The 16,791-nt window shown below is 36.9% G+C and overlaps 1 protein-coding gene across 11 annotated transcripts in view; it reads right to left on the bottom strand.

The window, feature by feature from the left end:
* The window catches only part of CRACR2A (calcium release activated channel regulator 2A), a 209,110-nt gene that overhangs the window by 66,792 nt on the left and 125,527 nt on the right, over positions 1-16,791 (bottom strand). For all 11 annotated transcript variants that reach the window (XM_074194635.1, XM_074194634.1, XM_074194626.1 and 8 more), the window contains 3 exons: positions 13,509-13,696; positions 7,871-7,942; positions 177-222 (listed from right to left, as the gene is read on the bottom strand). In XM_074194635.1, the coding sequence (XP_074050736.1) occupies positions 177-222; positions 7,871-7,942; positions 13,509-13,696 (306 nt within the window). The remainder of the gene's footprint in view (positions 1-176; positions 223-7,870; positions 7,943-13,508; positions 13,697-16,791) is intronic.

The raw sequence follows: 16,791 nt of genomic DNA, 5'->3' as shown, positions 1-16,791 counted from the left end.
TTAGCTGCTCTGCCTTTTTATAATAGTGTCCTCCCCTTAGAACCAAAAATAACTAATGTAATTTTCTTTGCCATAATTTGGAGCTATCTTAAGCCATATAGACAATGTAGCTCAATTTCTAGATAGACTAATGTGTTGCAGTCCCTTCCTTGGGGGAAGAGGTCTTGATTTATTACCTGCAAACACATGTCCCGTTCATCCCGTAGATGTTTGTTCTTTTCCCTGTAAGACAGAAGAGAAAATAAAACAAGAAATCAAGTCATATATGAAAATCATCTACAGCATTAATTTATTTTGACTACTTCCTATGCTATCCTAGTAGGTCCTGAGAGATAAAGGAGGCAAGAGAAGGGGGGATCTCTTTTTCTAGGGATTGTAAATTAGAGGCTAGTTTGCTTGTGGTCTTTTGAGGCAGAGGGAGAGGGGATGAATGAGACTAGGAATTGTTCATCTGTTTTAACTCTCAAGACCCTTGACTTTCATAAACCTTTCTGTGCCCCATAGTCATTATGAAAGTAAATAAATTCTAGACAAATTTCTTTTCTTCCAGATTGGGGTCCCCTGGTTAGCTAATCTCTTAAAGTCATTTTAATCATCAGAATTACCAGAACTTTTGAGAATTTTTACTAGGGATTGATTTTCCCTACCCAATAATGATCTAAGGGAGAAGCTCAACTCAACAAATCTTTATATATTGTGCTAGAAGCTGAGCTATATAAAGGCAAAAAAGAGATAGTCTTTGACCACTGCATGAAGGACAGAGAAAACAGAAGATAATTTTAGGAGAAAGACAACATTATAATTGGAGAGAAGAGACATAGGACAATGTTGACTTGAGTGGACTTCAGGATTAAACAAAAATTTTAAAGTATGGGGAGACCTGGGCATATTTGTAGCAGCAAGAGAGTTATTAGTTGGTAAGAAAAGACTAGATGGGGGGAGGAAAAAAAGAAAGAAAGAGGGACAGGAAGAACATAGGAAAGAAAGAAAGTGAGGAAGAGAAAATGAAAATTATTGAAAGTGAGTGAAAGGACAGGATCCTGGAGGAAAGATAAGAGGACTTGAAATCAAGTGTACAATTACAAGTGTTGGTCTTGACAAGGAAAAGAGATAATTTCTCCATTACACACGAAAATAAAGGACAACAGGATAGGAATGATGCAGAGGGATTTTGAGGAAAAAGGTAATGGATGATGGGTAACCTCATTTTTTTTCAGAGAAGTTAGAGGAAAGGTCCTCTGATGAGGGAAAAAAAGTAGTCTAGTGGGTCTGAGAAGACAAGGTAAGGCTTTTTCAATAGCCATTTCACAAGGTGTGAAAAAAAAAAGAATTAAACCAGGAAGAATAAAAGAATTGCCATTAAGTAGAGAAGTCTCAGTTGAGGTTAAATAATATAAGTTTGTAGTCGACCCAGTTGACACCAGTTGTGGAATGTTCTCCAGGTTCAGTCAGTAGTACTGGGAGAGAAGCATGCAACCCTGGGTTATATAAAGCATGATGGGTGGAAAGTATTAGATGGTGGGGATTAAAGGGTAGAAGATGGTAAATATTTGTGACAGGGATTCAAGAGTGGATAATAATGGATGATTGGAACAAATATGGAGTTAAGACTGTAAAGGGAAAAATTGAAGGCAGAGAAAGAGTGATGGGTTAGAATAAGAGGGAAAGTAGAGAACTTGGAGATTCCAAAAAGGTAAAATGAGGCATAAGACGAAATAGGACAGGATATTGTTATCAGAGGGAAGAACTTCAGAGCTTACAAATATAAATGTAATATAGTTTTGGATAAGACCAAGCTTGTAGGTGTCTAACTTAGGGAGAAGAAATAGATCATGGAAGTTCAGAAAACTGATGAATGGGTGTGCTAGGGTATTCAAAGATACCTAATATTGATGGCAATTGAATTCCCAAGTATGAGAACAGCTTAGAGAAGAAGATTGTGATCCAGGTATTGAACTCCTTGAGAAAAGATTGGAGGGTATTAAGAGCCAATTACAACAAGGACAGGGTTTGATGATTTTCAAAGAATGAAGCACAAATAAGAATCAGCTTGTGAGTGGTGCAGAAATAGGCTGAGAGCATTTGTGTCTAGTTCTCTTCCCGGCCCATATTGTTAGAGGAACAAGAGGAAACAGTGCCTCTTGTACATGAGCAACTGACCAGGGATAGTGCTTTTCAGAAATCAGGTTTCTGATGGAATCTGTATGAGAGGAAAAGTTCTAGGGTAAAGGGGGACCTTTTACATGAAAGAGAAGGGATTGTAAAGAGTAGAATGGAAGAAGAGCAATCTATACCCATTCCCTTGCTGTTCTCAGTCTTATCAGAGCTGTTTTCTTTCAGTCTATAAGGGATCAAACAGAATATAGTTGAAAAAAATGAAATGAAAAAATAATGAGAAAGTAAGAAAAGGTTAGGTTTTGGTTGGTTTTTTTTAACTTTTTATTTTGTTTTGTTTTGTTTTAACCAGATGACTGAATTACAGGTAAAAAGGGAAGATGTAGAAGTTTGATAGTCCTAAGACAGTTGAGCAGGCCTCCTTACCCTCCAGAGTTATATAACAAGGAAGGCAGCATCTCTCTTCAAATACCTAGGAGAACAGGACAGAGGTATAAGGGAAACTGTTGTTTGGGTCCCCAGGAGTCTGACTAAGCTCATAATCAGTGAAAATAACTTTGCCTCAGTCCATTCAGGGAGGGGATGATACAACCCAGAATATTTTCCACATGTAAAGTATGCGTTTGGCTCTCACTAGCCCTTGGAATTTAAAGTCTAGTACTAGGCTGCATCCTGGCTCTGGTTCCTAGACCCTTAATGGATATAAAGTGCTGAGCTACTATTGTCTTTCTTAGTTTGTTGAAGCAGGAAAAAGTAGGTTGTGTTCCTACTGAAGCAGTAGGTTTTCAGTCAAGAAAGTCTTCAAATCTAGAGCCTGACAAGGGACTGGGATTGGAGTTCTCCATTCCCACCCTTGCAATGAGAGCTAGAAAATAGAGGAATGGAACATATCAGAAACCAGGATGGTCTCAAGGTCAGAGTTCAGGGTTCTGGCGAGAGAAAATTAGAAGGTTAAGGTGATGAGTAGTGTGCAAGTGAGGGGGTCTGGATTCAGGGCTGCAGACCTGTCTTATCTGGTTGTGTTTCTAGAATTTGATATTACTGAAAATGCCTATGGTTAGACTAAGTATCGCTAAACTTGGAAAAAACTAAGGAAAACCATGCCACCTCAAGGTAAAACAAAGAAAGGCTTGAATTACTTGCTTTTGAAATTTCTGATAATATATTGTCTATTAGTATTTTACTTTTCTGTAAATACTCTGAAGAATTTCATAAAACTTGCTAAGTCCCAGCAGTTTGCCTTTAATGAGTATTATATGGGCTGAGTGTTGTATAGCCTAATTAATATTCTGAACATTTTTGCTTTGTTTTTCCTGTAATATGCATTCCATCTTTTTATTTAAAAAGTTTGGCTTTTGAGAGCTACTGAGAGCTTCTTTTTGTTCATACTAAACTTGGAATTTGTGATGCGTCTTGGATATTTAACTATAATCAATAAAGGAAATATATTCTGTTTATATAGTCAGTGGAGTTTTAGTAGATCATTTCTTCAAAAGTATGCATTGCCACAGGAATGCTCAGTTACTGTATGCAGTATTTTAATGCTTTTATATGAAAGTAAAATAATAAACAATAAATAATAAAAAACCAAATTACAGTATAGTTTGATTCCCAAAGTTCCTTCAAATAGAATATAGGATGCTTCAAATCCAAGAGTTCTAAGAAAGGCACAATCCAGTGCCCCCTTTTCCTCTTCCCCTGTTACTACACCTCGTCTGAATAGATAAAGCAATATAGTCAATTCAATAATTTTCCTGGAAGATGTTTGATTCAGACCAAGTATAGGACCCATCTAGTGTGATGGATCTGACCTCTGGACTTAAAACTAGACCCTTCCTCTTTGCAATAGAGGCATGTTCTTGGGACCAGGTACAAACTGAAGCTCTTGTATCTAGTGCTTTTTTTGTTCATTATCCTACCCATGACATGGACCTCCAACTTTTTCTTTCACCATGACTCATTCATTGCTTGTTCAGAAGTTATCATAAGCCAAGGGCAAGACCAATTTAGAGAGAAAAGTTTTTTAGCCTTGCTTACCACCTTACTTCTTCTTTTCCCTTTGATTCTTCTGACTTTCCACTCAACTGTACAGTGTCCAAGAGATTATGTCCCATATCCTCTTAATTTCTAGATCCTACTAGTCTGCTATCTTTTATTGCTACTACATCTCATCTCTTCTGCTTGTACACTTCCTCTGTCACTCACTATTAGTCAAACAAAATTTTGCTGCTATACATAGCAAGTGAAGCAAGGCAAAGTGAGATGGAAGCTACACTGGAAAATTAACCCTTTTTTATTTTTTTGCAAGGCAGTAGATTAAGTGAACCCCTTTTGTCAGAAAAGTATTTGCCTCCTTCTTTCCCTAGTTGCAACATAATTTCCTTCTCCTATCTCCTCCCTGATTTCTGTTTTGCCCATATCCAGATCTATGTCCTTTCTGTCAATAGCAGTTCATCTCACTTTAATAGCCATATCTGCCTTCCAGAATAGTGCTCCAAAGCTCAGTTTCCTGATTTTAATTTTAATTTATCAAACCATTTTAGCTTATGAATGTGCAGTAACTGCAAAGATTCCAGTGATATACTTCTATATAAATATTTTGCTATTTAAAAAACAAAACAAAACTCTTCAGTATTTTTCAAGAGTTTCTCTTCCTTTCTTCTTGTTTGTCTGAGTTTGTCCTCTTATTTCTTCTAAATATAAAGACAAAGAACACACAGCTAAGCTCAAAAGTGATGTCCTTGTACATCTTGTTCTGCTTTTTTTATCAAAGGTTTCCAAAATAATAAGTTATTGCTGCTATTTCCCCCAACCATCACCCTTAATTTTGCTAAAACCTTGCCCTTTCTCTTCCATATTTGCTTCTTATTAAGAAGGCTTGAATCATTTCTTGAATGGTACAAATCTGAAATACATTATATTTAACTCATGCTTAAAATTCAGAACATTGAACCACTAGATGTTGTGACTCAATTATGTTTTCAAGTAAAAGATTTCATAGCTAACCAATAAAGATGAATCAAAAGATGATCTCCTAATGAAACAGGAATCTGACTTTCTCAAAATGATCTAAAAGGAGCATCATATGGAACAATGGCCAAAAACCACATAAGAGAAAATTCACTATATTCATTTGGTCTAGTACAGAGCAACAACAGCAATAACAAAATAATCAGAAGCTCCTGAAAGATGTTTCTTGCCAAAAAAAACCCCATCAGGAACATAGGGTTCCAGATCAGAAAACCCCAGCATGGAGCTCACAAACTTGCCCTTATCTGAAAAACCCAGGGGCAATATCCATAGAGCCCTGACCAAGAGGGCCCCATAGGATCCAGAAGCAAAAGTGCTCTGACTCAGAAATCCCAGGGGAAGAAGAGTTGAACACAATAGAACTCAGATCAGAGAAAGTCCCAGGAGACATATAGGAGGCAATACCTTGATCAAAAAAAAAAAGAACCCCTTCTTCCCTCCTCATCTATCCCTCCCCACCTTGATCAGGGAAAGTCACCTATAGGGCTCTGAATCTAAGGACACTGAAATCTCCTAGGATTCTAGATATAGACATACTAAGGAAAGTCAGCAACTGAAAGTCAGGAAAGGATGATCAGGATCAAATGGAGCTTGATCCCATCAAAGAATGTGGGGAAAAATAGTACCAGACACTAAATTTGAAATCAAGAACTGAAGTTAGAGATATGAGTAATCAGAAGATGATGCTAAATACTATGAAGATATATTATGTTAAGAGTCATCTAGAAGGAAAATTGGAAAGAAAGGAATGACACTATAATACTTAAATGTAGAGCCTCAGAGAAGAGGATGGCTTGGGAACAAGGATTATGAAAGGTTTGTGAGAGAAATGTAGTAACAGATGCTAAATGGAAGGAAAGACTAATAGCTGACAGATGTTGGTAAGCCTTACCAGGGAAAATGAAACCCTTGATAATCAGAATAGATCAAACAAAAATCACTGATATCACAGGAAGTAAGAAATATGAAATCAAAAATAAAGATTGAAAAAATTGAAGATGATTTGAAGTATTATAAAAAACAACTGATACAGCAAACAGATGAAGGAAAGATAATCTAATTCATGATTTTAAAAAAACACGTGATACCATATTTTAAGAAATGACTAATGAAAACTGTCTGGATATGTTAGAACCAGAGGGCAAAGTGAAACTAGAAAGACTTCACCAGTCACATCCTAAATGAAACTCAAAAATGAAAATTTCGAGCAATGTCACAGTCAAAATTCATAACTTCCAGGTCAAAGAAAATTACCACAAGCAAGAGAAGAGTTCAAGTTCCATGGAACCACAAGCAGAATCACGTAAGATTGGCAGCTACCACTCTAGAGAGATCTGTGATCTTTGATCTTGAAATATGATGTTATAAAATGTAAAATTAAAATACAGAGATTAATAATCTGTTCTGAAAAAACTGAATATAATTTTATAGGGAAGGAAAGAAAGTTTTAATAGAATATGGGACTTTCCAACATTCCTGACAAAAAGATCAGAGTGACTTAGAAACTTTAAGGACTTACTCTTTAAGGGGTTACTCTTTGTGGGGTTCTTCTTGAACCTTAATGTTATCAAAGATCATAGAGGAGATAAATGAGACAAACTGAAGGCCTAGGGTAGTTTTGTTCTATTGTGATTGTCTAAAGAAAAGTGAATATATGAGACAACAGAAGAAGAAGGAAAAGGAAGTCTCTGTATCACATAATCAGGTTATACGAGGTAAAGACTATACAAACATGGAGGATGGTAAAGGGAGAATGGGCATCATATGAATCTTACATCTGAACTAGCAAATGAGAATTGAATACACACAAAAAGGTCTAGGGAAAAAATATTAAACCAGAGAGGGAAATAGGTGGGGGCAAGGAAAGGGAGGAAAAATTTTTAAAAGTATCAGTAAGAGATAAATAAATAATAAGGCAACATAAACTCAAATGTCAGAGGATGAATTTTGAAAGGGGTAGGGGTAGTGAATAGAACAATAGACCAGATTAAATTAGAACCCCTTAACAACACTCTGCTTACATTTACGCACAGAGCATCAGTTGGAAAACAATGATCTTTAATATACTTGATTCTTGTCCAGTTGGATGACTAAACAAGTTATGATATAATATTGTGATGGAATACTATTGTGCAGAAAATCCTTGGCAGACATAGATGAACTGATGCAAAGTGAAGTGAGCAGAACCAGGAGAATATTGGAAACGAGCAATATTTTACAATGACCAATGATGAAAGACTTCACTGTTCTCAACAATACAATGATCTAAGACAATTATGACAAACTTTTAAGGAAAAATATTATACACTCCAGAGAAATAACTGAGTCTGAATGCAGATCAAAGTATGCTATTTTTTACTTTTACTTTTTTTTATCTTTTTTTTGCAACACAGTGAATATGGAAATTGATCTTGGATGTTTGCAAATGGATAATGATAATCTATATCAAATTGCTTGCCTTCTCAAAGAAGGAGAAAGAGAATTTTAAAAACTGAATGTTAATGAGAAAAAAATAAAATAAGAGGGGAAAAGACCCAAACTATTATGGTTCTGTGATTTTAGGCTATTGGATATTGGAATAGTACTTCCAAACTGAATTATCTAGAATGTAGTTTATAATCAGTCTCTCTCTCTCTCTCTCTCTCTCTCTCTCTCTCTCTCCACATACACACACACACACACACACACACACACACACAAATACAAAGACTAGCTCTAGACTTACCTTAAGAAATCCAATTGTTTCATAAGTCCTGTCTTTTCCCTCTGCAAACTTTCGGTCACTCGGTATACTTCCCTGGAATAAAGGAAACCACAGAGTTTGTGAGTTGCAATAAGCAAAATGAAAGTGGACACACTGAAGAAGTCAGACTTACATATGAACCCTTCCCAAAGGAATAAAAAATGTGAACATAATGGAGAATGTACCGTGACAAATGATAGGATTTGAGCCAGAGAAAGAGATGCTCTAAATCAATTTAGGAGATTGTTAAACATAATGTCTGTCCTTCATTTTTGAAGAAGGCCATAACATCAGGGAGGTGATGCCATGATGAGCACACGAATTGGATTTGAGTGAGGGGGTACTGAGCTAAGTCATCAGCCTCACTTTCTTCTCCAAAGTCCTCTGAGTCCAGGCCCTGGATATGAGGCAATCAGGGTTAAGTGACTGCCCAAGGTCACACAGCTAATAAGAGTCAAGTGTGTGAGGCTGGATTCAAACTCCTGTCCTTCTGACTTAAAGGCCAGTGCTCTATCCACTGTGCCACCAAGCTGCCCCTGATTGTAAACATAACTTTGTTTTTAAGATCTAAAGAGAACTCTGCTCTAGTCTGACAGGGTTATTCAACCTTCTTAGGGACTAAGGAGGAAAAAAAGGAGACTTTTTCTCCTTCCTTTTTTTTTCTGATTAAGTGCCAATACAATTCTTCACTAAGTCATCTTCTGATAATTGCCTTTGTATCTCCAACAATTGGCATTGTGCCTGGCACAAAGAAATTAAATTTAAAATGCTTATTGAGCTTGGTCCCAGGCTAGAATAGGAAAAATCTTCTTCCTTCTCATTGTGGAGGTGGGAACTATGATATCTAGTTCTCGTTCATTAAAAATTTTTGTCACAAAATAAATTTTCCCTAGTTAACTGCGGTCCCCTTCTAATCTTAGCTGCATTTGTTTTTTTTTATCAAAAACTTAAAAATTTTATGTAATCAAAATTGTCCATTTTATCTTTTGCAATCCTCCCTATCTCTTGGTCAAGAACTCTTTCCCTATTCATAGGAGGAAGTTAGGTGGCACAGTGGATAGAGCACTGACCTTGGAGTCAGAAGTACAGGAGTTCAAATTCAGCCTCAGACATTTCATACTTACTGTGTGACCTTGTTTAGTCACTTATCCCTGCTTGCCTCACATCCAGTCATCCTGATTCATATCTGGCCACTGGACTCAGATGGCTCCAGAGGAGAAAGTAAAGCTGGTGATTTAGCCCAGTACCCCCTCACTGAAATCTAATTCATGTGCTTGTCATGGCATCACATCCCTGATGCCATGGTCTTCTTTGAAAATGAAAGACAAAAAAAAATCACCCAATTCATGGAGCCAATCCACATTTTCTTTTCATTACTCCTCTGTTCTGTTTATGATTTGTTTTATATCAAAGCCATGGATCCATTTGGAACTTATCTTGACATAAGATATGTATCTAAACCTAATTTCTGACTCTGTCTTCCATTTTTCTCAGCACTTTTGGTTCAATATTGAATCTTTATCCTAGTTCCTGGGATCTTTGATTTTAAAGGACATCAGATTATTGTGTTCACTTGCTTTTTAATATTATGTTCTTAATTTGTTCCACTAAACAACCTCTATTTTTTTAACCTACCAACAAACTATTTCATGACTGTTTTGTAGTATATTTTGAGATCTAATACTGCTAAGTCCCCTTCCTTCCCACTTTTTTGGGCTAACACGTGAATTTTGTTATTTTTTTCTAGCTCTTCAAAGTAATACTTTGATATTTTGTTTGGTATGACTGTGAATAAGTAAATTAATTTAGGTCATATTATAGTTTTTATTAGGTGTGGCTTACCTATAAGTAATTAATATTTTCTCAATTATTTGGGTTAGCCTTTATTACCAGGAAGAATATTTTATAATTGGGTTCATAGAGTTCCTACAGTTGTCTAGAAGATATAGAGATGTGCTCTGGCAATTGCATCTGTGGATACTCCAGCCAGAACTACTGAATCTACAGAAAATTCAGAAAAAAAGTTTTTACTTATCAAAATGCTTGCTACTCTCAATGGTCCAAGATCAGAAACTGAGAGAATTATCAATGGAAATGACATTAAAGAGGATGTATTATCCTCTGTTTGGTCTCTGTACCCTGGTACCACGGGATCTTTCCATCTGCACCTAAAACCTTCTTTATGTGTTATCTGTCCCTATTTAAATATAAGCCCCTTGAGAGCAGGGTCTATGTTTATCTGTAAGCCCCATACTTAGCACAGTGCATTATTGCTTTGTGAGTGATGAATGCATTCTTTTTCATTCATTTATTAATATAAATACAGAATGTAACAATCCTCATCCAGGTAGTGTAGATGGTGCAGAATAGGTCCCTTCACTCTCTCTGCATTAAGGCCAATAACAGGACACTGGTGAGAAAGCATGGGGTGGCAGGAAAAAAAAGTGATGGAAAGGGGAGAGAACTGTGAAAGTATCTGTAAACCCTACCAACGTTCCCTACCAAGCTGATAATAACTTGATTCCTTTGGAGGTCTACATGGAGTGAGTCTTCCCCCCATCCCCATAATCCCTCTAGAATTCCCCACTCTAATTACGCAATAATTATAGAGTTGATGTGCCACAATAGTAAATAAATCAAATTCTAGCTCACCTCAGATAATCCTAATTATGTAACAAAACTTTCCTGTATCCTGCAGAGCTGGAAATTCCAAATGTTTTATTACCAATGATATTAAATTTGAACTTGAGGGGAAAGCAATGTATTTTTCATTATCCAAATTGGGTTCCCAAATATCTGCCTATCTTGAGGATTTTGCTCTGATCTATTCCATGCTTAGGAAGGCTTTTACCCTCCACCTTTCCTTCTGACTCCTTCTCAAGCCTCCTGAACCCCTCTCCCCAGCGAGGTCTTGCCTGGAGGACAATATTCTACTAAAAAGCAAATCAAGGGAAAAAATATCTGCAGAAACCTTAAGCCCAGGCTCTCCAAAAAGAGTCTGTGCACCTGCCTGCTTCCTCATTATCACATTATCTAATGTACTGTGGCCCACTGGCAGGCACTGAGCCAACAGCTGAAGATATAAAAAAATAAAAAGGAAAGAAACTGACTTTCATGGGCGAAAATTGTGATATTGAAGATGTCTATTGGGATAGCTAAATAAATAACTAAAAAGGAAGAGTATATCCATTTATGAGTTATTAAATACAAATATCAAGATCTATAGGAGAAAAAGGGAAGGAGAAGAAAGAAGAGTAGAAGGGAAAGAGGAGAGAAAAGATTCCTCACTCTGATCTCAACTCCTTCACAAATGATCATCTTCAGCATCATCCCAGGTTTGTTATATGACATCAACCAGTCATTAATTCTGGATGCCCCCTTCCCCATGAAGTCTAACCATCTCTTGATAATTTTCCAGGGCCATGGGTTGCCTCCAGGTGAAACCATGGTGCATATGAGCTAGAAGGCAATAATGACTTGGTATCAGTGAACTAATTTTTGAGGAAAGCAGAAGGGAAAGACAATTAGTGTTGAGAGTCAAGAGAGTTTATGTAGTTTCCCTTCTTATTTGTTTCAATCAATATTGAAATACTTAAAATGAGCTAAGTACTTTAGAAAATATCTCAATTCATCATCACAACAACTCTGAGGAGTAGATACTATTTATTATTCCCATTTTCAGGTGAGGAAACTGAGTAAATAAAGGTGAAAAGATTTGTCCAAAGTCCCATAGCTAGTAAGTCTGAGGCTCCTTTGAACTCAGATTTTCATGACTCAAGGCCTAGAGCTCTAGCCCCTTGGTCACCTAGCTGTCCACGAAATGACATAACAATTCAAATGAATACTTGTCAAGATGTTGTGGAGTGGATGCTTTGGGGGGTTTGAGTTGAATTAGATGATCCCTGATGCTACCTCCAAATTTGAATCATGTCTTCATTAGATATTTTTTCTATTGGATTTATATATCTTTTGTATGTTTTAACTTTAAGTTTCTTGAGTCATGTGCAGAAGGCTTTGCTACTTTATATTCCCCTTGTTTATCATTAAATAGGAAGAGCAGGTGATTCTCAAGTCTTCTCCAAGCACCACAATTCAAACTGTTTTCCTTATAATCCACCTCTAACAGCCATACATTGCTTCTGCAAAAATCATAGGATTAACTATATAAACTAAGTCTTGAGTTAAGCACTGAGAAAGCTGGTCTCTGATCCAAGGGATTTACAAAATAATAAAGAAATTATCTAAGTGTGTATCACATGTCTCCTCCCCTTTAGTCACATTGTCACCATCTAATTCAAGCTCTCTTTCTTTCTTGCCTAAACCATTAGAATAGTAGCCTAACTCATCTTCCTGCCTTCACTTTCTTCCTTCTCTGATCCATCCTCTAGTTCTCAGTGCACAGGTGTGACCCTTCTACTCCTCTGCCTAAAAGATTCAGATACTCATTGATTGAAATTTAAGCTGCAGGTGAGTAAGCAGGAAGAAGATTGAAAGTGGATGAAGGTTCTTTGGATAATAGATTTAGCACTACAAAAAAGACTGGAAGGGACATTTGTCAACCATAGCATTTTATAGAAAGGGCACTAAAGCTGGAGGAGGTCACATAATTTGTCCCAGATCACACAGCTAGTTAATGACAGAACTAGTCCAGAAGAGTCAAGATTCTCTTGACTCTGACTCCAATAATCATTTCACTGCACCATGAACTCTCATATAAAGGCCATAATGACCTGCTTTCTCAATCTAAGATTTCACCTTAGGAATGCAAAACCCCCACAGCAAAATTGAAACTAGAACTTCCATCTTATGATTCTCATTTCAATTTCATTTCATACCACCTTGGATTAAGGTTGGGGGTTTGCTAATAAATGTTTAACAATGCCTGCAGGCCATACAATTATTTGTTCCATATTGTGATTTTACCAATGGTTTCAATATATTCAGAGTCAGCATAAGAAATTGAATGGGAATTTTTAGAGTTTTTCAGAAGCCATAGATGACATGAAAAGGTCAACAGATAACACAGAAAAAGTTTAGAAATTCAGAAAAGCACAGAATATATGTATATTATTGTGTAATATCAACCCAAATTTTACAATAACATCTCATGAAAGATAAAAATAATTCAAATTTCTTGTCTGGTATGAAGGGAAGGTCAAAAAAATTTACATGGATTTTTCAGATTGTAGGGGCACTGTGGATGGGATATGGAAGGGATAACTAAGTCTAATCTGCATTATTAATATTTTCTATCACTTTTCAAAGTCTAGATAATGAACAGAAAAAGAAATCAATCGCTGACTGGGAGCATTTGCTGATGGTAGCATTTGCTGCTTACTGCATTTAACAATCAGCTCGTCCTTTGAATATGACAATGAGACTGGGCACCAGCAAACTCCTAGTTAAGGCTTTATGTTTCATCAAAGGTAAAACATTAATTCACAAATAGTCATACTTTGATCAGATAATGAGTTCTAATCTTGGAAAGCAGAAAAAAGGGGATACATTCTACAAGACACAAGAGAGGAAACTTTTGATGGAAGTATAAGTCAAGGTGCCCTGGCGTGTGAGATGTAATCCAAGGCCAGGAGATATGAATTGTCCATAGCTCGCCACTCACATCTCCTTCTCCTCCTGAAGCTTGCAAGCCTCTTTCTGCAGGCTCTCCAGTTGTAGCTGGGCCAACTGGAGCTCTCTTGAGGTCTTCTCCAATTCCTTGATCAGTTCTTCATTGGTGTGTTTAAGTTTAGTGTTCTCCACTTTGGTTTCATACTTATCATTGTTGAGGGTCATGAACTGACTTTCCAGCTAGAAGAGGATGACAGAGGTCAGGAGAAAAGTCAAGTCAGTCAAACAATCTCAGCCTCCCTGCTGCCCCCCCCACCCAAACAGAAGGACATTCTCAAGCCTTCCCCCTCCCCTTGTTATTTGCTCAGATTATTCTATTACCCATATCTTCATGTAAGAAAGAGATTCTTTCATCTATTCCCTTGTGTCTAGGAAAGACTGAGTAAATCGGGGCTGAGAACAATTAGGGGTCATTTCTCACAAAACCACCCTCCTTAGGTTTGAATAGTTATATTAAATCCTCTTCTTTAGCCTTCTCTTCTTTAAATTAAATAATCTCACTTACTTTCATCTAGAGGAGCCTGGTGGGTAACCAAAAACACTGCTTAGGAAGCAGTTCCAACAGGTCAAGCAAAATATATGTAAAGAGAGGTATCCTGGAATGAGTAATGGATTTCCTAGGTTTGAATCCTTTCCTATTACCTGTGTGACATTGAGGAAATTCCTTCACCTCCTGGGTCTTAGTTTCCACATCTATAAAATGAGAGAGTTGGACTAGAAGTTCTGAAATCTTTTCTGGCTGTCTATAATCCTACCTGAGTGATCTGGGGCAAATCACTGCTATCTTTCTGGCTCTCATTTTGCTTATGAAATGAGGTATTTGGGTTTTTTCTTTTTGTTTTTGCAAGGCAATGGGGTTAAGTGACTTGCCCAAGGTCACACAGCTAGGGAATTATTAAGTGTCTGAAGCCAGATTTGAACTCAGGTACTCAGTACAGCGAACTCAAGGGTCAGTGCTCTATCCACTGCACCACCTAGCTGTCCCAAAATGAGGTATCTGAACTAAGTTTCTAGTTCTTTTTTAAACTTTATTAATTTAAGACCATGGGTTAAGTGACTTGTCAAAAGTCATACTGCTAGGCAATAGATTTCTAGTTATAAATTATGGAATCCTTAAACCACTTACAGTGGCAAGAGGAGAAAAATATTGAATTTGGATAACAATAATACTAATAATTCACATTTATATAATACTTAAGTTTTCCTAATAGCAACCTCATGATGTTAAGCAAGTGTTATTATCATTGTTTTATAACTGAAACTGAGGACAAAAAAGTTAAGTGATTTTCCCAGAATCCCACAGCTAGTGAGTGTAGGATACAAACTCAGGTCTTCTGATTCTACGAAAGTTCCCTTTTCACTACACCCGGCTCTCCTGGGTTCAATCCCAGACCTGCCCCTCACCAACTCTGTGACCTTTAGCTGAAACCTTCCATCTGGGTTGTCTCCTTCATAAGTATGAGAGCTCCTTGGGAGAAGGACTGATTTTTCTATTTGTATCCCCATTACTAAGCACAGTGCTTTATGAATAAAGCACTGATGATCTAGTAATTTCTTTTTGGTTTTTGTTTTTGCAAGGTGATGGGGTTAAGTGACTTGCTCAAGGTCACAAGGTGATTATTAAATTTCTGAGGCTGGATTTGAACTCAGGTCCTCCTGACTCCAGGGCCGGTGCTCTATATACCTCTCCATCTAGCTGCCCCTGATGTATTAACTTCTAATATAGAAAATGCAGTGCAAAATAATCTGAATACCAATTTTTCTACCTCCTTTATAAACAATAAGATATCACAGAAATGTCATCCTTAGATTTTTTTTCTCTACCAGTAGACTATCTGTATATTTTTAACCCTTTCACTGGACAAGGAATTATACAACTAAAATATATATTATAAAAAATGGTCTAATGCAGCTGGTGGAAGAGAGAGAAGGATGAGAATAACAAGGAGTTCTGGAAGATTCCTTGGGGGTTCTTGGGTAATTAGGCAAACATTTAGTAATTAAATAGCATTGCCATCATTCATTTAATAGATAAATTTAATTGGCAAAAACTTCATTTACAAGAGTGATAAAGAAGAAAGGAAAAAGGCAATAGCCCCAGTCCACTGCAAAGAACAAGGTGCCCTTTCCACTAGCATTAATTAACCCTTGACTTTTCCCTCTTCCTCAGTCCTCATTTTCAAACAGTTGCTAAGTCATGTTGTTTCTGCTCAGCCAATGTCTCTCCTCTCCTCTCCTCTGGCACCATAACCACCCTGGTTTGAGCCTTCATCTGCCACCTGGACAGCTGCAGCATCCCCCTGTTGGTTCCCTGGTCTCTAGTCTCTTCCCTCTCCAATCCATCTTCCACCCAGCTGCCAAATTGATATTCCCAAAGCATGGTCCTCACAATGCCATTCCATTGCTCAAGAAGATGCAAGAATTTGCTCTTATCTCTAGGAGAAAATGCACACTTTTCAGTTTGGCTTTTACAGCCCTTCACAATCTGACCCTGGCCTCCTTTCTTAGCTTCTGACATGTTAGTCAACTTCATGCACTCTTCCTATCAGTCAGATTTGTTCATTGCTAATTTATTTAATTTTATTTTTAATTTATGAAATAGAACAAGCATTTCTATAATAAGGCATATTAAAATAGCATGAAAATACAAATTTATTATGAACAACTTGCTATTCCTTTTAAATATATACTAAAGCTATCAATTTTTCCCCCATTTTTTTCTTCTCTCCCCTACTCCATCCTAGACATGGCTACCAGAAGATTCAAGCAAGTATGGGTGTATATGTATGTAAAGTCATTCTATACATACTTTGGTTTACTGATTTCTTTTTCTGGATTCTTTTATAGGTCATTTGTAATTACGTGGGGTCTTTATAATAATTAAAATGATTTATTTGCTCAAAGTTGTTTTTAAGACAATATTGTTATTATTATATACAATATTCTCTTGGTTTTGGTCATTTCATTCTTCATTATTTTGTTCAGGTCTATCCAGTTTTCCTTAAGATCATCATTTCTTATAGAACAGTAGCATTCCATCACCTTTCATAACTTGTCCACTGCACATAACACTCCATACCCTGACTCAGGGCCTTCAAAGTAACTTGTCCCACATACCCAGAGTGTTCTGCCTCCTCTCCTTGGAATCCCTGAATTCCTTCAAAGTTCAAATTAACTACAAAGGACATTTGAAGAAAGAAGTTATCTGCATCTAGAGAAGTACACACACACAAACACACACACACACACACACACACACACACACACACACACAC

Source organism: Macrotis lagotis, chromosome 7 (assembly GCF_037893015.1).
Source record: "Macrotis lagotis isolate mMagLag1 chromosome 7, bilby.v1.9.chrom.fasta, whole genome shotgun sequence".
NCBI classification, from domain to species: Eukaryota; Metazoa; Chordata; class Mammalia; order Peramelemorphia; family Peramelidae; genus Macrotis; species Macrotis lagotis.
This window is presented reverse-complemented; position numbering and strand designations above follow the sequence as displayed.